The 23,881-nt window shown below is 34.3% G+C and overlaps 1 protein-coding gene across 2 annotated transcripts in view; it reads right to left on the reverse strand.

The window, feature by feature from the left end:
* The window catches only part of LOC143230820 (carbonic anhydrase-related protein 10-like), a 181,622-nt gene that overhangs the window by 119,609 nt on the left and 38,132 nt on the right, over positions 1-23,881 (reverse strand). For both annotated transcript variants that reach the window (XM_076465005.1, XM_076465006.1), the window contains exon 2: positions 22,514-22,561. In XM_076465005.1, the coding sequence (XP_076321120.1) occupies positions 22,514-22,561 (48 nt within the window). The remainder of the gene's footprint in view (positions 1-22,513; positions 22,562-23,881) is intronic.

Raw genomic sequence — 23,881 nt, forward strand, 5'->3', positions numbered from 1 at the left:
GTAGCTTTTCGCGAACAAAGAAACAAGTCATAATATAACAACTTTTAATGTATATAAAGTCCCATGTGTTCTGATAAAAACGCGTTACAACAATAACTTTTATGTCATGCTGCGTGGCGGCAAAAATATACAGGTTATACCTTCATGCTAAAATTAGTTCCGTATATACACACATTGACCTTCAGATTACGAGTCGACCGCCCTGTTCATCTGGCCATGTCGGGCGTGTTATATTATGAACCACCAATTTTTCTTATATGTATGGTTTTTCGTAATTAAAACGATGCGCACGCGCATGTGTGCACGTACGTGGATAACATAAGTACCAATATCCAGGTGCATACCCTCAGGGCCCACTTAGTATGGATGTAAAATTTCAGGTTTCTAAGTATTTCCTCTTGGAGTTTCGACGGTCACAGACACACAACTACGCCCTTTTATTATTATATATTTGCAACTGTTTCTTGTAAACTGAAAATAGCTAGATTTTGATTATTTGCATGGAATAAGATATCTTGTTTGTTATCATCACGAAAATCATTTTCATAATTTGGAAACAAACAATAGAGTATGGGTGTCATATATTAGGAATCATACTGATAATAAAACTGATTATTGCAAGATATGTTTATTTGTTCGTTTCATAATTTTTACGCAAAGCTAGATAAGAACGATCTGCGTCTAGCTGTACCTAATTTTGAAGTGATAGATTAGAGTGAAGGTGAATAGCTAACAGCACCCACCGCCAACTCTTGGACAGCACTAATCTAGGATTCAGACATCATTATTGTAGCGCCTCCACGTTTCTAAAGTGCTTAACGCATTTTAGTAGCAACAGGTCGCAACCCATGAATTCTCTCATTCACAGTTTTAAAACTCTAATCCTGATGTCACATCTGGCCTCTATTACAAGAGAACTCATGTCTTCCTTATAAATTTGGTTATAAGACAATGTATTTCCAACTTTGATGGATTAATATCATGTTTATTTTACAAATAATTTCCAATAACTATATTAATACCTCAGAATGAAAGGCATGTCATAAGCAAAAATAACATTTTCCATTTCCTGTTTTAAAGTAGCGTTTTATTGCATAATTTTACAGTCCTGTGTTGACAAAAAATATGATATTATACGTTTATGGAAAAAACAATATACATGGAAGTCACAATAAACCTTACTCTTGAAATATTTCATCCTCAGTGAAGCTAGCAGAAAAAAACAGAAGTTTTGTAACATATCTTTAGAAAACGTCACCAAAGAAACATGATATATGATTAAACTGGTTAAAGTGTAATATGTAAAGTAGAAATTAAAAGAGCAAGTAACTTAACAATTAATGGTAAACAAATCTGAGCAGCCTGGACATGTGAATTAAAAATAGTTTAAATAAAATATTATACCACTTTATGCACAAAATAGGTAACTGTAAAGAAACTAAAATTTACTTTGTTCAAGAAGTGCTTATGTTGTGATTGTGATACCTTTAATAAACCATACAAAATGGACACACAAAACTCTTTGGGTTGGAGATGGATAGAGTGCCGACTGCGGATCGGTAGATACAGAATTTTATCCCAAGATATCACGCTGAATATGTCCGACGCTTTTAGCTATGAACGTATTATAAAAGTACTTGGTCCATTCCGTTATTTGTTTAAAACTAGCTATAAAGGCGGAGAATATTACCGACGTATATCCGTCCTCTTTTCAAAAGTGTAAAATTCAGGGACAGCTGTATCCGAGCTAGTCATTTAGCCAGTTTATCGTACAATGTGCCAGCCATTCTAGTTGAAAATATCAATTACTTGACAGATCGTGTTTGATATTTATTTATATTCAGTGGACCTCTAACCGTGCAAGAATTTCATTCGGGCTTGACAGGTAATGCTACACGACAAATGAAATCACAACATATTAATAAAATACTTTATCGGGAGGAAAATATACATTTACTGACGTTCACATAGACTGCAATAACAAATACAGAGATGTTATGATTCCACAAAATCAAAAAGACCAACATAGTACGATCACTAAATGTATGCAGTAAACATAAACATGCGCGTTTAAAGCTAACAAGACACCGCGATGTCTTGATTGTTTTATTATTCATAGACAGAATTACAAGTAGATATTTAATGAACGAACGGCTGTATTAGCAACTGTTGCTTGAGAATATTACTACAAAAGTAGAGGGGAGACATTAGGTATTATTTTCACTTCTACACTTGTCACTTTTAAGGTGAACACAGAAATACAGCAACAAAAATATGTATATCATGCTCATGGTCCCCCGCTAGTACAGCGGTAAGTCGATGGACTTACAACGCTAAAATCAGGGGTTCGATTCCACTCGGTGGGTTCAGTAGATAGCCTGATGTGGCTTTGCTATAAGTAAACACAAACACACATACTTATGGTGAGTAAACATTTTCATCTATAATGCATCGAGACGCTACGAACTCTGAGAAACATTCGTCTGAAATCTATTATTTGAAATTATGTATATTACTTACTTAAGTTCTGAAAATTTGTGACTAATTACTAATATTTATTGATTACACCGAAATATTTCTCTGTTTATAAATATAGAAGCTGTAAGATCAATAGGTTTAATGTTATGAGTTAAGCTATTTATAACTTTTCTACACTATAGATCTTTCGTTCAATTATAATAAGTGTTTTTTTTCGTTTGTTTTTGAATTTCGCTCAACGCTACACAAGGCCTATCTGCGCTAGCCGTTCTTAATGTAGCAGTGTAAGACTAGAGGGAAGGTAGCTAGTCATCACCACCCACCGTCAACTCTTGGGGTACTTTTTTACCAACGAATAGTGGGATTGACCGTCACATTATAACGCCCTCACGGCTGAAAAGGCGAGCATGTTTGGTGCGACGGGGATGCGAACCCGCGACCCTCAGATTATAAGTCAAACGCCTGAAACCACCTGGCCATGCCGGGCCTTTATAGCAGGGAAATTTTGATGAGAACAACTGTTACTTGGTAATGACCTGATAATGTTTTTTATTATAGATGTAAAACATTTTTCATCATTTGCAGTTATAAATGAAGATATTATCGCTATGAAAATGTTCTATGCACGAATAAACTTGAATAAAATAAATTAAATAAGAAACTAGAAAATAACCACATGCTGAAGATAAACTTTGCTGTACGTGTTACCACAAGTATTATATAATATATAACGCTTAATACTCATGTTAGAGTCTGTATCGCCAACTACAATCTTAACCATAACCCATTTACGTCAGCATGTTTAATATTTGTCAGTTTTAATTAAACTATTTCACTAGACCAGTTTTCAACATGAATCTTAACATAACTGTCTTTATCATCTGCCTTGCCCTGGTCGTGTTTTATTAGTGTCAGGCTAAATTTCGTTGGTAATACCCTTCAAAATAACAGATCAAACATTTTCCCAACTCACTTGAAGAGATAGCTAAGTGTTTAAACAAATATTCTGTTCTGCAGAACTAGAAAAGACTGATAGTAACGAAAGAAATGTTCTTTAACGTAACAGTTTCTCACTTTAATAAATGAGATCTACCTTAGGTTTAAAGTGATTAAAAATATCTGTTACCTTTGAGCTTCATAAAAATTAGAGCTTCTATGTTTTGTCAAATGAAGAATAATTTTGATTACGCATTTTTTTTACTAAATTGAATATTTTCTGATACTATTGTAATTTAAACTGTTTTTAGACTAAAGCGTTTTCATTTACTGTTTCGTTTTCTAGTCTCAAATCACAAAGCAATTCAGATTCCAAATTGTAGCAACCTTTATTATGTAATAAAGTATTGTGTAGAAAACACTATATTAGGTGAGTGGTTGAACCTATAAACATATTTTTTTTTACCAAAAACTTTAGATTTTTTCTATCATGTTTTATCTATCAATAAGTTCTGCCTCTCGTGGTTCGTCGGTAAGCTTTAGGATTTATGTTCCAAGAGGTAAGGACTCGATTCCTGTGGCAGACGAAGCCTAGTGAGCACCTTTATGCCCCCCACATAACGCTTGGAGCTTATAACACTAAAAGTAAGTGTTCGATACCTAATTTGGCACAGGCCATTGTGCAGCTGCTTTGCGCTAATAAACGGTCAATAAGTTCTCGTTTTCACTAAATTAACGAAATTGATGTTTAAATAGGTTTCGTTTTTCTGTAGTCGTCATATTTTAAATATTTTAATCCTGTAACATGATTAGAAATTTAGATTTACTTTACTCGCGAAAATTAAAGAATAATTAGGTTTGTTTAAATTTGTATATTTTTAAGATATCAATTTAGCAAGCTCATTGCAGAGGATTACACTAATCCTACTTAGGGGTTGCAAGTTAATGCATCAGTGATTCTTTACGTAGTAGACCTGTAGGAGAAATGACCCGAATTCTACAAAACAAACGTCTAGTATCGAGTGGCTAAGAAAGTTATTTACCGTTGAGCTAATGCTTAAGGAAGTGTTATTTCTGATAGTTTATACCTTATTTTTATTTGAAGAAAGCCGTATAAATCCCTATATAGTAGTAATGTTTTCCAAACTAGTATACCTTATTGAGATTTGCCCTAAAATAAGTCTCTAGCCCCAGATTGGCGCTTATTTTCACTCATATTAAAAAAAAAATCAAATTATCATATTTCGTTAAAAACAAAAAATAATGAATTACATGTTCACGTAACAACTCAGTCGTAATAAAAGTGCCTAAAAACCCTAATATATTTTGTCAAATTTAATACATTTCTCCTTGTTGGTTTATTGTGACTTTACTTAAAGATTGAGCTGTCTCATTTTTATTGTAATAATCCGTTTGGAAAATATACGATCGTCATTAAGATTATTTCTTCTCATACTTCTAGCATTATTGTTGATGGTCAGTCCTTTATCATTTGGTGTGAAATATATTTCCTGGGACCAAAAACTGTTTTTAAATTTTAAAATTAGCGAATTAAAGTTCAGTTATTTTACGCGAAACTGTTAAAGATATTTATGCGCAATAATATATAAAATACGTTGTATTTTTTCGACGTACAGTTTACAATTCATAAGAATAGATCGTATTTTAATTATAATTTTAGTAGCTGAAGATACTTGTTAAGGAAGCAAAAACTGTATAACCGTTACTTAATGGTTCCTTTTTTCTTTCTTTTATTATTAAATCTCTAATAACCTCATTAACTGATTCAGTAGTTGAGCCTATAAATCCAACAGTTTTTAAATAAAAAGAAGGAAAGGTGCCCTATTTCAGATACCATTTTTCCCCCTATCTATGCAAAAGACTTTAAAAATTTCATGTGTACCATCGGATAAGTTCCAGTTACTGTACGAAAAATGACAGTAACCGAGCCAGTCAGTCCTGGGTGATGGATACTTAAACATAAATACACCATTACACACACATAATGGGCCACTTTTATAGTAAAATATGCCTAAATTTGTGTATGTTTTTAGAATTTGTCATTAGAATTCAACTAATGATTGTGGCTATACCTGCCTTTAAAACTGCTGACGAGGTAAAAAGTTCTCCGCACTGGATTCGCAAACTCTTTCTTAATTTCCTTTCCTGGAAGTTTACCACAATCCTGTTGTCAGTTCAGGATTCAGCTGCCTTACAACTAAGTATCTTTTCAGATAGGCAGACCTGACAGGTTGAAGTTTGCACCTATATTATTGTGACACAAATTTGTTATATGTATTTCCTCTGGATATGACTACCTACTGTACGGAAATATTATAGGTAGTTCTATATATAAGTGGAAGCCTTCGGTAGTGAATTTTTGTGAAATGGGATTACTTCACATATTTTTTGGTATAAGGTTTTTTGTATGGAAATTATACAGATAGTTGTGTATAAAACTGGATGTTTTTGGTTTGGAATGTGTTTTTGTGACAGAGTTGTCGGCAGCCCTTAGATAATTGCAGATGATGTAAAGAAGGATGGATGAAAGCCATCAATGAACGTTTCGATTATCGACTGTACTTCCTGCGATTTGTCCAAAATTGCTGGTACATTTGTTTTCACAAATATCGCATTGTGCTATGACAGGAACTATGAAGAAAGCATGTTTCCGAGCGTGACATCCTATGAGACATCTATCCATGTTTGGTGTGCAACCATTGAACCGTCCTTGATAGATTTGCACCATTTGATGCGACCGTTGACCAGGGGATCCAAATTGGTAGTAGGTGTATCAGCTCTGATCAGGTAATGCTTTATTCGATTTTTGGTCCACCTTTTCGCTTCTGACCAGAGGAAAGTTGTTCATAAAGTAGAATCTTCGGAACCAACATTCTGACATGTGTAACATATAACCAGTCCAGCACAGTTGTATTTTAACAAACGTAGCTTGTACGCTTGGCATATTAGTGCGCTTAAACACCGACTCCTTATTACCGACTCGGTCTTCTCAAGATACGTTCAGGATCACTTTAAGGTGTCCGAATTGTACACTGGACAATTTTTAGAGTGCAAAAGTCTCCACTGATTACAGTAGAGAGCTAAATAACTTAGTTTGACGTAATTCGCACTCCGTTTTTTGGTCGTATGCCACGCTGTTTCCAGACCTTCTCATATAAACGCCCGAAAGATACAGATACCGCTTGTATCCTGTGGTCAAGCTCTGATGTTGTTAACATCTGTACTACCGAGGTAAGTGAATTGGGTAACGACGCTTAGCTCGTAACCAGAGGGAAGAATAGTGGGCTTTACATAATATAAGTTAGGTAATGGCTGATGGAGGGTTTCGGTGTTTTCGATGGTAATTAGACAAAGTGAAAAAGTGATCTAAAATGGTCTGCAGACAATCTGTTGAACTAGATAAAAATACCGCATCATTAGCAAACAACAACTCTCTGAAGAATAGTCTTAGTACAAGCACTCAGATTTGTGAGGTTTGAAAGAAAAATCTACGGTCAGCAGTTCAAAACCGCTTACGTGCAGATGACCAGGTGAAGAGTTGTTACATATATGTGTATGTCCTTGGCATAAGGTTTATTGTATGAATATGTTATAGATTATTCTATATAAAACCGGATGTCTTTGGAGTGTGTTTGAAGCATATAGTTGTTACATATTTCCTCAGCGTACGATTCAGTGGATTTTTGGCAGTAAAATATAACCTCGTCTTAGTGGTCTTCTGAAGTTCAGTTGTTTCTTCTTTTTTTTATCTTAATATATACAGTTATTCAGTATATTTTCTTATACCAAGTTAAAATCGAAACTGTTTAAAGTCAATCATTGGAAACGATTACTAAAAAAATGATATAAAGAAAATTTACTATTTATACCGATTGTTTAAAAGTCTTTTTGTCTTGATTTAGACAAATTCAAAACTTGTAAGTCTATTCAACATATGTATTCACGCAGTTTATTTGTAGTCATTGAAGTTACACCAGTCAAAATCATAATAATTTTTTCACAAACTTACTTTCTTTCTTGCAAGCACCTTCTGGTTGTTCAGAAGTCTGACGGCTTGTAGCACTAAAAATCTTATATCGGCGCCTGTAGCTGGTAGAGCTCAGATAGCACATTGTGTAGCTTTGTACTTAACAGCAAGCAAACAAACATTTTAGTTACTCAGTTTCTCCTTTACTTATTTGGTCTATTACTGCTGTTATTGATTTTACCTCTAAGGCAATTCAATGGGACCGGCATAGTCAGGTGGTTATGACGCTGGACTCGCAACCTGAGGGGCATGTGTTCGAATCCCCCATGTGTTGCTCTGTGCTGAAATTCAAACAAACTCGAATATCCATTCCACCAAACATTATCGCGCTTTTAGTCATGGGATCGTTATAATGTTACGGTCAATCCCACTATTTGTTGGTAAAACAGTATCCCAAGAGTTGGCGGGGGGTGGTGATGACTAGTTGCCTTCCTTCTAGTCTTTCACTGCTAAAAAAGAGACGGCTAGCGCAGATTTCACTCATGTAGCATTGTGCAAACTTGAAAACAAAACCGCAAAGAAAAGAAGTCATTTGAAGCTACGAATACCGTGCAGGAACATTAAAGTGAAAATATAACCACTGATATTGCGAAATTTGTTCTGTTCTTTTCTTTTCATATAATTAACTCATTTCCCCATATTTGATGAATGTGTCCAAGGTAAAAGATGTTTATATTTTTACCATGGTTAGCCCACAAGTATCTAATTTATTTACTGTCATAAGTTTTAGTTCAGTTATTAGAAATACCTTTTTGTCCTTCTCGTCTAATACCGTCATAGAACATGCTCGTTATTTCAGCCGTAGTTATAATGTTACGGTCAATTCCTCTATTCGTTGGTAAGAGAGTAGGCTAAGAAATGACCATGGATAATGTTAACTGTCTTCCGTCTAGTCTACTACAGCTAAATTAGGGACTGCTATCATAGATAGTCTTGAAGTAGCTTTGCGCGAAATCAAAAACAAACGGGCCCGGCATAGCTAGGTGGGTTAAGCCATGCGACTCGTAATCTGAGGGTCGCGTACATTAGGTACGTTTGCTAAATGGGTATTGAATATCGATTAATAAAAAGGAAAATAGATAAAATGGGAAACTTTCTGAAGTTTATCTTAATTAATGAAACTGAGTAATACATTAAGTATTTACTAATCTTTGTTGCAAAGTTTCAATGTTTCATATTATAATACTATGCTACAAATTACCTACGAGATGTTACGTCGCTTCCATTAGAGCTGCTTTCCATAAGATATATCGCTTGCTACACAATAATAGAAGTATGAAACATATATTGGGCTGGGCGTGTCCGAGTGATTGGCGTGCCAGGCAGCAGTTGACAAAGTCTGAGGTTTGTGTCTACGATATACCATTAAACACTCTCTTGGTGTTCAGCTGTAAACGTTATAAGAGTAAAAGAAAGTTCTTCTATTCGATTAACAGTGACCCTGTAGATGGCGTGTGCTCATAATTAATTGCCAAATAGATTTGAAATTTAGCAACATTACTTGATTACAATAATATTTGACCTAAAATATGCAAAACGCGCATTAACAAAAGTAAGAATAAAATGAAAAACAATAATTCAAACATGTTGGTTTTATCCTATAAAGTAATTCAGCCATTATTAATGCATGTCTATGTATTATATTAAAACTTTGCAGCTCGAAATATGGCAAAATACACTACTCATTTAAGGCATTCGACTCGTAATCCGAGAGACGCGGGTTCGAATCCCGGTCGCACCAAACACGCTCGTTCTTTCATCCGTGGGGCATTATATCGTGACGGTCAATCCCACTATTCGTTGGTAAAAGAATAGCCCAAGAGTTGGCGGTGGGTGGTGATGACTAGCTGCCTTCCCTCTAGTCTTACACTGCTAAATTAGTGACGGCTTGCACAGATAGCACCTCGAGTAGCTTTGCGCCAAATTCAAAAAACAAACAAACACTACTCATATAAAAGGTATTAAAAACACATTACAAATATAATAGTATGAAAATCTGCATTATAAACTAGGTTTCAATGTTCATTTGTTAGCTCAAGAGCAGATTTCACAACAGGGCCGGGTTTGAACTTGTATGTAGCGTGCGTGAGCTGTGAATCTGAGGTTTTTCAATTCGTGTCTCTTTATCGTTAAAAAGTCTTCCACAATTTGGAACCGTGGATGTGCTTAAAGAGCGACAGAAAAACTTCACTATTAAACGAGACAAGATGATAAACCAAGTGATGTCGGTTGGCGTTGTTTACTAAACTCTCTTTCTTCCCTCTAGTTTGTCACTTCAACATCAAGGATAGCTATACACAGAAACTCAGAGTGTATCTTCTAAAAACAAGAGTACTGAGTTTTTATTTGAGGTTTTAGTTATCTCCTTCCCACATGTTAAGTGTAAATAAAATTGCATTTAACATATTCCATTTACAATAAATTGACAACCATCTGTATGAATAATGAGTTGTTTGTACCATGCATATGGTCATTCTCCATATACATTAATTAAAGTGATGTAGTTAAACAACGAAGGTGTGTAATTTACACGCAATATTCTAGAAAACGAATTTTCAATTATTTTTGTTTTCTGAACTGTTTTAGTGAAAAGCTTTGTAATGCTAATAAGTCCGTGAGTAACATCTAGCAGTTTAAGAGTTTGTATACGATGCATAACTACTACATCTAACGGTCATGGCAAAAAGACAGATGACCTGTGTCCGTTTCATTATCTTGTTCATTGCATTTTTCACTGACCAGTTTTAAGCGTACTGTCTTGGAGTTGGCTGTAATGTTGAAAACAAATTGAGCCCGGTGACTGCTTAAATTGTATCCTTAGGAACGTAAACACAGTAAAACAATTAGGGTACGTGAAATATATTCCCTCGCACGAGTAAGTCAGTTTAACAGGAGTTCTGCGGGTCTCTCAATCTCTTCTGACACGCAACTCGAGGTAGTTAGCTATAGCTGGTAATTATGGAAAGTTTGGTAGTTAATCTGATATTTACGATAAACCTTGGCAACAAATTACCTCGTGTATGAAACTAGAAAACATTGTCGGTTCAATTTTTATCTTTATGTTTGAACTAAAAATCAGGTCGTACATTAAACGCATATCTTTCTCATTAACTGCAACATGTAAGTTTTCTGCAAGGAAATTAATCCTTAAGTAAAACTTCTCTATGACTTTAACATTTGCCACGTGCGTATGTCTGCATCTACCATGAAAATCAGCAACAGAACGTAGACGGCTTTTGATTCAGGTTGGGCCCAGCATGGCCAAGTGTGTTAAGGTGTTCGACTCGTAATCCGAGGGTCGCGGGTTCGAATCCAGGTTGCATCAAACATGCTCGTATTTTTAGCCATGGGGGCGTTATAATGTGACGGTCAATCCCACTATTCGTTAGTAAAAGAGTAGCCCAAGAATTGGCGGTGGGTGGTGATGACTAGCTGTCTTCCCTCTAGTCTTACACTGCTAAATTAGGGACGGCTAGCGCAGATAGCCCTCGAGTAGCTTTGTGCGAAATTCAAAACAAACGATTCAGGTTTTCCACCATGACTCCTTAATAAATTATGTAGGAAATTTCCCCAAGTATACAAAGTATAATAGTAATTTTTAGCCGTATTTAATTACAAATTCAGTTTTTAGTTTGCATACCATTTAGTGCACCCGAATTCCTAATTTTTCTTTCATCCAACTATAAATGTAGTATTTGCTCATGCGCTAAGTATCGAGATGTAATGCCCGAGGTAGGTACAGCGCAAAAAATCTCAGTGGGTAGAGTTGCACTAAAGAAAACAAGCAAAGTTATAAGCAAAACCTTGATTATAAAATCGTATGTTAATTGACTTGGATCTGGGCACTGAGATTTTATAAAACCCGTAGGGAAGATGTTTCATAATTGTTTAGTAAAAGATACGTTCATATACTAATATTAATATTTTAAACATAGTAATATTCGGGTAAATATATAATTTAGTACAGAAATGATGGTACTCTCATGAAGCTACGGCATTTTCCTCACAAGTGCTTCAAAAATGGGAAAGAAATGGTTATTTTCAGCAATCCATTAAGATAAATCATAATTCACACTTGATAAGCTTCGCTACTCTTTGCTGACAGTTTTTTACGATTATCTGTGAAACATTAGAATTTTCACAGAAACAACAGCAAATGTATACAAGAGTATTGTCATTTATTTCATTTTTGTTATTGTTACAAAAATGTATTATTTTGTTCATTACGATTTCAAGTGGTGGATTATGAAACATCTATTTTTTTTCCTTAACTTTAATTAAAAGTTTTCAAATATAATTTGATTGCACGTGCTAAAATAACTAAAGGAAGTAGTCTCTTAAAACGGCGAATGAATACTTCAAGATTAATTTATCTGGCTACTCAACAGACATGACATAGCGAATCTTATATATATATTTGGTGGTCATAAGCACTCAAATTACATAATTACTGCTGTTGAGTATAAATGTGCAATTACGAAATTATAGAAAAGATGGATTTTACTTGCTAAACTGACAATGATAGAAGAAAAAAAGATTTCACAGGTAACTTGTGGCGCAAATTGTTGCCAAAATTTAGCAATTTCAGATTGAAAACGTTTTCGATTTTTTTGTTGTACAGCAGTTTTATATAAGTGCATGGTTGTTTAAGATTATATGTAACATATATTATATATTTATTTTAATATATATATTTGTTTCAGTTTAATATACATTAAGAAATGCATATAACTTGTAGTGTTAAATTTATGTTGAGAAATTCCTGCCTATTCTCTAAATTTGTATAACATTCTCTAGTGTAAAAATCTACAATGTACTATATGTGTAAGTAAAATATTGTTGCCACGTGATATTTCGAAAACATCGCCTAAAGCTTATAAATCGACGGGTCAAGAATCAGTTTTCATAATAGTGTTGATATGCTACAATTAGTATACTATTTACCTCGGAAGTCATAACTATGATAGACGTTTATTAATAAAAAAACTACAGATACTTAACCAGGAACCTTTATAGATTTCGAACAGTACAAACCATTTAGCTTTAGAGAATTAACTTAGTTAATAGTATTTCTACAGTGACATTAAATATCTTCCTCGGCAAAAATTTAGTTTGTAAGCCGCTTAAAACCAGCCAAGAATAGAGCTAGTTAACTTTCCGTCAAGTGAATTGTACTTGTGTATCAACGTAGAATTAATTCGCTCATCGCTCATCGTTGATAAAATATTCAGTTCTAGACCAGATAGAAGAGTGAGCATTCTCTGTAACTTGGTAAAACTTTTGTAAATAAATCATTATTTGTAATGATCGTTATTATAAATAGTGTTATTTCTATATTAAAATATATTTGTGTTAAGAAAGAAAATTATGTATCAGTCTCGTTGGGAAATATAACTTTTATAAATATTGACATTCTGTTAACTTCTAAATTAAAATTTCCAGCTATTTTAAACCGTAATACGTAACATAATAAATTGGATTCTCGTCCGAGATAAATTATAATGCGTAACAGATAAGTCTAATTTTTACTTTTTCACAATAACCACAATAAAACCAACCATTTTTCCAAATAGAAATATCATCACAAACGTCCTCATTTGAAAAAAGAGTTAGAAGGACTGTATTATATTATTTGGCAGAGATTACGGTGTTTAGAAACTAGGAGGTATTTATAAGTAACCACTACAAGTTCAAATATTGAACCTGTAGTTATCTATGAGATTATTTTCTAATTAAATCTTTCATTCGTCATGAAGTAAACTAAAATAATTCACCATTACTAGCTCGACGTGGCACACGTGGCTTTGTGCGAAATTCAAAAACACACACACCTTTAACAATACACTGATTGTAGTAAAACGCTTAAAAATTACGAATTTTAAACATTATAAACAGTAATATCATTTATAATTCTACTGTTAATTCTTTAAATTATTTCCTCCTACTATTACTACTATGGTTAAAAATACATTTGCATAATTACATCACATTTAATATGTATGAATTTAACAAGAAGTAAACACGTAATATATTTTAGTTGATGCTCAAGGGAGTTTTTGAACTCTTCTTAGTTCACCGCACACTAACGTAAATTAATTTAGGTGTGTGAGAATGCACCTCATTAATTATGTGTGTTAAGACTTTACGTCACAGGTTTTATTTTTCAGTTTCACATTTGGTGAAAAAAGAAAATAAATCTGTAACGTATATAAATAATCACTGATGCTCTAGGAAGGTAAAAGGTCTTCCAACAGTTGACACCTTTAAGAAAAATGTGAATATGTTATTTTCAGGATATCATATCAACACGGTTTTATATAGCACTTTAAAAATTTTTAACAATTATAATTTTTTAGAATGGCTCAGAGAGTCTACTTATAATAAATATGTTCACCATGCCAATATAGCTAATAATTCATTCGAGCAGAAAAACAGTAAAGAGCAACTGACGAAACGTAAAGCAATAAAAGAACATAAAAAAGAAGGGTAGTTTTGTTACACGCGATCATCTTTGGTCTTTCTCCAAACAAGGAGAAGGAGTAAACTGCGTGGAAATATTCCAAGCTAAATATATCCAGCTTGGCTACAAACGACTTCACTCCAACTTTCTTTTTCTGTCTACATTTATTTGTTTTAACGAGCCAAAGCCTAGCAAATTAATCACAAATCTTTTTGGGTGAGGAAATCAAAGACTGGGTGTGATCAACGTTTACGGATGTCTTTGAATGTAAATGGTCGTCTAGAATCTGAGTACATCTACCTTGTTGACAGTGGGTGTGCAGTCGTAAGTGAAGTCCTTACGACTGCACGAAATCAGTCAATGAATTTGTAAAGAAATGCCAATTACAAAAATTATTTAAAGCAGCCATAGGATATCCACTTAATCATAAAGAAATGCCAATTACAAAAATTATTTAAAGCAGCCATAGAATATCCACTTAATCATTTGACTAGGTCAACCTGAATTTAAACTTCTAACAAATTGTCAGTTACATAAAGGTCAAATAAACCAAGACCGTGACACTGCCTTTTTTAATGGTTTCTATTAATCTTCTGTTTATCTACCTGTCTACTTTTCTTTATATTCTTATTATTTCAAACCCGTTCTTACTATTTATATCTATACATGCAGTTATTATATTTTTATTTGCTTACGATACGTACCGGTTTTCTAAACTCTTACCCGTGTTATTTGATCATTGTCTCCACCTTTACCAAGATTCATTCATTCATTTATCTGCCTGAGTAATGTTTTCTTTACATATATATGTTTACTTGTTTTATAAGCATCTACCTAATTTTTTTTACCAATTTTCTTCTTTTTCTCTTGTATGTTTATATATATTATATATTTATCAACACAGTTATCTTTTACCACAGAAATATTTGCAAAAAAGCTACATTAAAACCATCTGCACATAGCCGTTCGTCCCCTATTTTAAAATGATGGTCAAGTGGGTTTATTTTGAAATTTGCGCAAAGCTAAAAAAGGGTTATTTGCGCTAGCCGTTCCTAATTTAATAGTGCTAGATTAGAAGGGAGGCAGCTGGTCAACACCACACACCACGAACTCTTGTGCTACTCTTTTACTAACGAATAGCGGAATTGAACTTCACAGTGCAACGCCACGGATGAAAGAGCCTGATCCTAGATAGAGGGAATGCAACTAGCTGGTCAGAAAAAGAAATATTCACTGTCAGTCCTTCAGCTACTTTAATCAAATAATGGCAGTTGGCCATCGCTCTCACAATGCATTCACGGTCCTAAAATTTGGAGAGCGATTTTACAACGTGGGAAGTGAACCATGGATCATCGACTTCTCAGCCCAGCATGGCCAGGTGGCTAGGGCGCTCGATTCGTAATCTGAAGATCGCCGTTTCAAATTTCCGTTACACCAAATGTGCTCGCCCTTTCAACCGTGAGAACGCTATAATGTGCGTTACATTCTTTGATAAAAGAATTGCCTAAGAGTAGGCGACGGATGGTTATGAGTAACTGCCTTCCTTTTTTTGTCTTGCACTGGTAAAGTATGGATAGCCCTCGTGTGGATTTGGGCGAAATTCAAAGAAACACAAACAAACAAGAACACTTACCATGAGCCTTTTATCTATGTGCCTATCGAAATTGTTTGGTTTGGTTTGTTTTAAATTTCGCGAAAAGCTACTTGAGAACTATCTGCGCTAGACGTCCCTAATTTAGCAGTGTGAGACTAGAGGGAAGGCAGCTAGTCATCACCATTTACTGCCAACTCTAGGGCTACCCTTTTACCAACGAATAGTGGGATTGTCCATCACATTATAACGCCCCCACGGCTTAAGGGCGAGCATGTTTGGTGCGACCGGGATTTGAACCCGCGTTCCTCAGATTATGAGTCGCACGCTTTAACCCACCTGACCATGCCTGGCTACCTTTCGAAACATCTACACACTTAACCATCTACTTATTTATGTCTTTACTTAATGAGGAACGTATTTGAGAATTTGAGCTGAACAACTGTCGAAAGAATGTAATATTTAATATTATGTTTTCCGATGAAACGGAAATATTTCGAGTAAAGTTATTGCTAATTGTTTTATTCAAGGGTCACTAATCATGTTGAACAACAACCTACGTAGAGTTTTCTACTTAAGTTTTGTAAGACTTTTGTTGTTCGGAAACGTTTACAAATCGTACAATCTTTAGATTTCTTGTAGAGAAGTTAGTGGGGGGAGAGGACACTAATTTCTGACACCGAAGTTTCATATCAAGTTCCATATTGAGTGCTATCAATATTTTTTTGTGAAAATCGTGAGATTTTCCTTGGTCAAAATAGTAAAAGCTAGAACATAACAAAAATCCGTACATGTTTACAGATAGAGGGGAAGTAATCAAGAACACATACTCTACATGGAAATTATGCTCTTTTGAATTTGAAGTCGATATACTTCCGCTCACCCCTTTTCTTGTAAATGCAACCAATGGTGCAAAAATAAGTACGTATTGAAAACCGTTCAAGAACTTCTCTTAGGACCAATTAATGCTTTGAGATCTATTACATATTTTTATGCACGTTTACAAACGGGAAGAAAAACACACATAAATATCAGGAAAGCTGAAATAAGCAAAATGTGGTCAAAGTATTCGTTCCCAGAATGGACCTGGCATGGCCAAGCCTGTTAAGGCGTTCGACTCGTAATCTGAGGGTTGCGGGTTTGAATCCCAGTCGCACCAAATATGCTCGCTCTTTCAGCCGTGAGGGCGTCATAAAGTGACGGTCATTTCCACTACTCGTTGGTAAAAGAGTTACCCAAGAGTTGGCGGTGGGTGGTGATGACTAGCTGCCTTTCCTCTAGTTTTACACTGTTAAATTAGGGACGGCTAGCGCAGATAGCCCGCGAGTAGCTTTGCGCGAAATTCAGAAACAGACAAATCGTTTCCAGAAAATAACAACGTGAGATTTATCAGAATTAGGTAAACTCCAAATCACGTATATGCTATATATAGCATACATAGGAATCAACTAAACAAGTAAGAAAGTAAATGTTGTTATTAGTAAAGAAAATAAATCTTTTGTCGTGTTTCTTTAAGTTACAAAATATTTTTCTAGCTATTGTAAAACTTTTCAACTGTATGTAGTGTTCTAACTTTAAAAAACAAACAAATAAATCATAAATGAATATTTATTAACGTTTACTTAAAAATGGTGGAAACTAAATTGCATGTTCTTTTTCAGTTGAATTATACAACATAGCATGTATGCACATGTATTTAAAAATAACAAACTTAAAGATTGCTTCATATGTTTAACTCTTTTTAAGTATATTTAAATGCGTGTGTGTTTTTGTTTCTTTGCCTGATGATAAATCTTATCTGTTTAATTTTGAATAATTTTGTATTTAACGCATAACAATGAAGTCGATATTCATAAACGCCTCAGGGAATTTATGTTCACCTATAACCTTTTAGACGTATAAGACATCTTTTATTCCTCAAACAACTCTTATACCAGTATACGCAGGTCATAAAATTGTTTTACACAGGCAGAATAAAGCTGTTTTGTGTCAACGTAGCGTTGAGGGTGGGTGGGGATGCATCTCGCGCTCTCTTTATATTTTTTGTATCTCATGACAACATTGATTTCACGAACTTATGCTTCCTGTGTAGATTCCAAAAGACTACTAGTTTCAAGAGAGCATGCAAGAGATTTCAATTGACCCTTGCTGTGTGAAGTTTGAGTAAGAGCTACTTGCCGTTGGGGTTTATTCTGCGCTTTTCTAGCATGCTGTGCTCAACTGTTAAAGCTGACAACACAAATCGGTCGTTCTCATTATGTTTCGAGTTAGATATCGTGCATGCTTATTGACCACCCCCTTGTGTGCGTGTTTGTATCCTAACACATCCTATCTGCTTGCTGTTTAAAACATTTTATCAAGATGAAGAATGCTGGGGGCTTATACGACATGTAATGTATGTCTGTTAGAATAAATAAGGAGTTAAAATCTTAGGTGATTGTTCATTATTCTAAATAAAACCTTAAGCTATTGTTTATTATTTAACCTACAACTTCTTTATGTAACTGTTCATTATTAGAGGTAAAGGTTTAAATGACCGCTTATTATTAGAGCGAGTTAGAACCTTAAATGATCCTTCAATAAAAGAATTAACACCTTAAATAAGTGTTGACTATTATCATTTTGCATTACCGATACTTTAAAATCAATCGTAAATGAATTTTATATAAAACTTTCATGAATATCTTTTACCTAACTTCGATTACAGTTTTTATAAATGTTGTGGTAAAATAAACATAATTTATTTGCTAACACATTTTGTGCTTTAAATGAAGGTTTTTATTGTTAGTGTTGATTAAATACAATTTAATAATCATACAAGTGCTTAACGCGATTCCATAAAAATATGAAAAACTGTTTTTTTTATGAGTAAGAAACGAAATAAACTCAAGATGCTAAGTAAAAAATTATAATCTTTTAACACTACTAATAGTAGATGAGTACCTTAATTAAATGAACGCAACACTAATTTTAAACCGAAACTGGGCACTTCATTGTAACGTTGTAAGTGTAATCTTACCACTGCTTCACTGCGTGATAACGAAAGTGATATTAAACATTTATTGAGAAATATCGCACGTACTAGGAAAGGAGTTAACCCCAAAATCGTAAACAACTTATATTAATTTTTTTTTGTGTGAGAAGACTCGAAAGTAAAATTTTCAGCTACATACCAACGATTAATTTATAATTGATAAACATTAGAAGTTATAAAAACTAGAATAAAATTATGAATATATACACACAGTTAATACTAACTCCATGTTTCTTTAAAATTTTGTTCACAAATCAGATGCGACAAAGTTATGTTAAAGGATTCGATTCGTCTTTATATACTCGCAGGAGAATAACTTGAAATATTTTGTTACCTTGACAAAATTTGGGATCTTACCTAACAAGGTTTAATATTTTCACGTTTTTTTTATTTGCTTGTTAACTGTACAGGTGTAAAATTAGTTATGTATTGTAGTCATCACAAGGACCGAACCTCGAATGTTGGCGTTACAGCTCTCAAACATATCCTTGAGCTATCAGGGGGTATTTTGTATGATTCAACATAACGTTTTTAAGAAAACATTTCTTTTTAACAGTGAAGGCTTAGCATGGTCAGATGGTTAAGACAATCGACTCGTAATCTGAGGGTCGCGGGTTCGAATCCCCGTCACAGCAAACATGCTCGCTCTTTCAGCCGTGGGGCATTACAATGTGACGATCAATCCCACTATTTGTTGGTAAAAGAGTAGCTCAAGAGTCGGTGGTGAGTGGTGATGACTAGCTGACTTCCCTATAGTCTTACACTGCTAAATTAGGGATGGTTTCGCGCGAAATTTAACAAAAACAAACAAACTCTAACATTAAGTTTTACCACTGAATTGTTAAAATAAGAAACATTTATTCGGCTTCATTTCAAGAATTTAGAATAATATATTTACTGCTGGCCAAAATCTTCAGGCCAATAAACATAAAGAACAAATATGCATTTCGCGTTGTTAGACTCAACAACTTGTTTGAGTAGAGCTTCGAAAGATGAAAATAAAAATAAAAACCTTTTTAGCATTTAATAGGGAAAATGTGAACACTATGAAATTAGCCTAAATACTAGCTGGTAAAAAGTTTAAGAGCATACCAAAAAGAAGTCCTAAACAGGGTAGGAAATGCCCAACAAGAGGTCTCACTAGTGAGTTGCACGGCCGTCATTGCGAATAATTTCAAACATTCGCTTGGGCATGGTCGATATAAGCGTTTGCAGAAGGCTGGCTGGAATGTTATTCCAAGTGGTGAATATGGCTTCACTAAGATCGTGCAATGTTTGGAATTGACGTCCATTTCTATAGACTTCCCTTGCCATCCAACCCCAAATATTTTCAATTGGGTTCAGTTCGGGCGAACATGCTGGATGGTCCAAAAGAATCACGTTATTCGCCATGAAAAAGTCCTTTGTCCTGCGGGTATTGTGAATTGCAGCGTTATCCTGCTGAAAGATCCAGTCATTTCCACACAACCGAGAGCCTTCAGTCAATAGGGATGCTCTCTCCAACATGCCCATGTAGCCAGCTGCTGTTTGACGCCCTTGTATAGCCTGAAGCTCCATTGTTTTATGGAAAGAGAAAACAATCCAGATCATGATGGAACCTCCTCTACTGTGTCGTGTAGAAAATGGCTCCGGTGGGATATCCTTATCGTGCCAGTAATGTTGAAAGCCATCTGGACTCATCAGAGAATAAAACCTTCGTCCACTTCTCTATGTCCCATGTTTGGTGCTTGTCAGCAGAGTTTAACCAAGCTATTTCGTGGTGTGGAAGGAGGCGTGGCCTTTGAAGACGTTTACGGTTTTCAAAGCCTTTCTCTTGTAGATACCGTCTTATTGTTCTTGATCTGCATTCTGCGTCCGTAAGGGCCTTAATCTGGTTCGACGATCGGCTGGTGTCTTGCTGGATAACCTGTTGAATCCTCCTGCTCAATGTCGGCGAAATTTTCTTGGGCCGACCACTTAAAATTCTCGTTCCGTATCCCTCAGGGTATTTTAAGAAATTTGTAACATCAGTTTTACTACGCCCAATCTCACCAGCGATGGTACATTGAGAGAGATCTTGCTTTCGAAGCTCGACAATTCTGCCACGTTCAAACTCTGTCAACTTTTTAGCCCTTGCTATGTTTTCACCCAATGTAACACAGGAGATGTCAGTGGGAGGTGCTGACAACGCTAATGCTTGAACACAGATGATTAAATTTCATTACGTGTTTACCGATTAACGCTTTGTTTCAGTATGGTCTTAAACTTTTGACCAGCTAGTATTTAGGCTAATTTCATAGTGTTCACATTTTTCCTATTAAATGCTTAAAAAGTTGTTTTATTATTTTTATTTTCCTTTTCTTATTTTAATCTTTGGAAGCTCTACTCAAATAAATGGTTGAGTCTAACAACGCAAAATGCATATTTTTTCTTTATGTTTATTGTCTTAAGATTTTGGCCAGCAGTGTATAAACAGTATCAACAATATATATATATATGTATGTTATTATTCAGATGCTTACTTAACCACAGGTTACTTATGATAAGAAAAACACAACCTAAGTACCATAACATAATACTAGTTTTGAGTAGATTCAATCTGATACTTTCTAGTCATTGAGATGCAAAAACATATTCAGTTACTTTGTTTGAAATATTGTGTATTCCAACAACGCTTCATCGTAAACAACAGAGACAATGTAAAATTATTTTGCTGTCGCATTTTCGTGTATACGAAAAAAAAAAGTTAAAAGCTAGAGAACTTTGCTAATAAAATCGGTTTTCTGTAAACTAACTTCTTTAATTTTCTTATACTTACACAATGCTACAAGCAAGGGTATTAACTTGCAATAAATAAACTATACATTCGAGTAATTTACATTGAAACAAGTTAGTGAATATACTTAATCCAATGGTACAAAATTACATTTTACGTTTCATTAAATTTTTATAGCTCTATGGAGATAGAAAGACAGAGAAAACAATCTTTACTCAGCTAGCTGTGAGGAGACGGAATTAATTCACTACCCAGCATTCAGACTACTTTTTTATTAAATGACTGACGCATGTAGTCTAAATATTACATTAAATTGAGTAGTTTATGTTTTTGCCTGTTACATTATTTGTGAATGTAATTCAGCAGTAATTAGTATGTTAATTATAGAATTAATCGTATTTCCATTGACATTTTTTTTCGTATGACTTATGTCAATAAGGACACAGTAACTTACAATGAGATGGACTCGGAATCAATGTGGTTCATTTGTAATTTAGAAACAAATATTTAGTTCATATGTGGATTATAAAAGTCGACAAGGCTCCCTCATCATCGATGTTTCTAGGAGTAATATCGCCCAGATTTTACGGAGTTCTTGTAACAATAGTTTTTAAATTTAAAACTACAAAAGTTCACACAATATTCTATGATAACGAAGGTCAAATTTTTAATGAAATCTTGATCGTTGGACTATAGTATAGAAAAAGATAAACATTTTTAACTTACCAGTGTTATATAATTAGATAAATAGTCATTAGTAAGAGCCAGATTTGTTGTATTAAAAAAATCACGTAGTGTTAAAAATTAAATAAACCACAAAAGAAGTAACTCGATAACCTGAGTACTTGTGGAAAAAAGATATCCTTTCGATAGGAAACTATAACCTAAACACTTCTGTAAGTATAACCTTCCTTCTACAAGAAACTCGTTAACCAACGTACTTTTGGAAGAAAGATCTTTCTACAGAAATTCGATAATTTTTGCACCTCTGTAAAAAATATCTTTCTTCTAGAAGAAACATGAAACCTAAACATTTTTGGAAGTAAGATGAAGATATACATCTACAGAAAGCCAGATAAACCGAGAATTTTCAGAAGGAAAATCTTCCTTCTACAGGTCCATCCTTCGAAAACAGCCTGAGTTATTACTTCTGTGTTGTAAATTTCAGTTTACAGTGAATTATACTATAATCAAATAAGAAGGCAACGTACCGGATATCCCGTCGTATGTCCACCATTCTTCCCAGCTTCCAAGAGAAACTATAAAGACAGAATACAACTAAAAATATCTTTAAACACAAATACAACAAAATCATTCCTGCAATACAATATAATATTTTAAATTCACTGTTTCTGTCTGTATTAAAAGTAAAGTTTCAGGACATTATATTTTTTTTCAATATAACTCGTTTATACGTAGTTAGGAGATTTTCTGAGTCAACTGTGTAACAGTTCTACCGTAAGAACTGCTAAAATTTAGCAATACCAGTTACAGTTAATAATACGTATTATTTTATTTTCTTATTAACTAATTAGTTAACCTGATAGGTTTATATCTAGAAACAAGTTTTTCATGTTAAGAGATAAAGACGTTGTGGTTGTTTCAGTTGTTAAATTCGTGACTAACTAGGGATTGCTGTCCAGTTAACCTTTTAGCTCACTTTATGATCAGTTTGCTGCGTGTAGGAAACGTCTCAGCGTCGAGCCACAATCATGTAAAACGAGAATGCTGTAACACTCACTAACTTGTGCTTTGAGAAACGTAATAGATCCTTGATGCTCGCAAAATGGAGCTCAGACCTGAATATTTGTACTTAGAAACGTTTTTAATGCTTATAAAATGAAGCAATAAATATGATATATATATATATATACGGTTAGGAATTTGATAGTTTTATGCGTATGATCTATAAAATAGACGTGGGTCTGCGTAATTAGAAACTAATTTGTTGTTAGTGCTCAAAAACCGTTTTATTTATTTTTGAGCCCCGGAGGAGTAAAATCGTTTATTATATCTTGCATTATTATATTATTAAAGTTTCGCTAATTTTATGATACATATAGCTTTGCTATTTGTCCCAAAAGCGAAGTTGACCGCACGATAACGGGATCTACGAATACTGCAACGTAAAAAAGCTGGAGCTATTTGTCCAGAAAACTTTCTTCGTCATCTTCGGTATTCCAGTTTTAGTCACGTTTGTCAGTATCAGAACAGAATTACAATAAAGTGATATTTTTCAATTTAATTTCAATTAACCAATTAAACGTCTTCCTTTTAGTCGTATACATTATTTCATGTTAATTGAAATCTCCCGTGACTTCTGAGACTATATTCGCTGGTCTCCAGACGGGTCTAAGCTGTTTTATTTCCCCAAAATGAATGTTTAATAACTAAAGAATTAGATTGAAACTATCTGGCTCGTTACTAGATTGCAAGTCGTTCGTTTTTAGGTTTTTGGGTGCGCGTCAATGAAAGAAACCCTGGCAGGAAAATGACTTGAAAGACACTTTTCTTGCGAATTCTGCAAGTCATTTCTGACATTTTAAATATGGAATTTTAGATGTGAAACAATCAAATTA

Source organism: Tachypleus tridentatus, chromosome 10 (genome assembly GCF_004210375.1).
Source record: "Tachypleus tridentatus isolate NWPU-2018 chromosome 10, ASM421037v1, whole genome shotgun sequence".
Taxonomy (NCBI): Eukaryota; Metazoa; Arthropoda; class Merostomata; order Xiphosura; family Limulidae; genus Tachypleus; species Tachypleus tridentatus.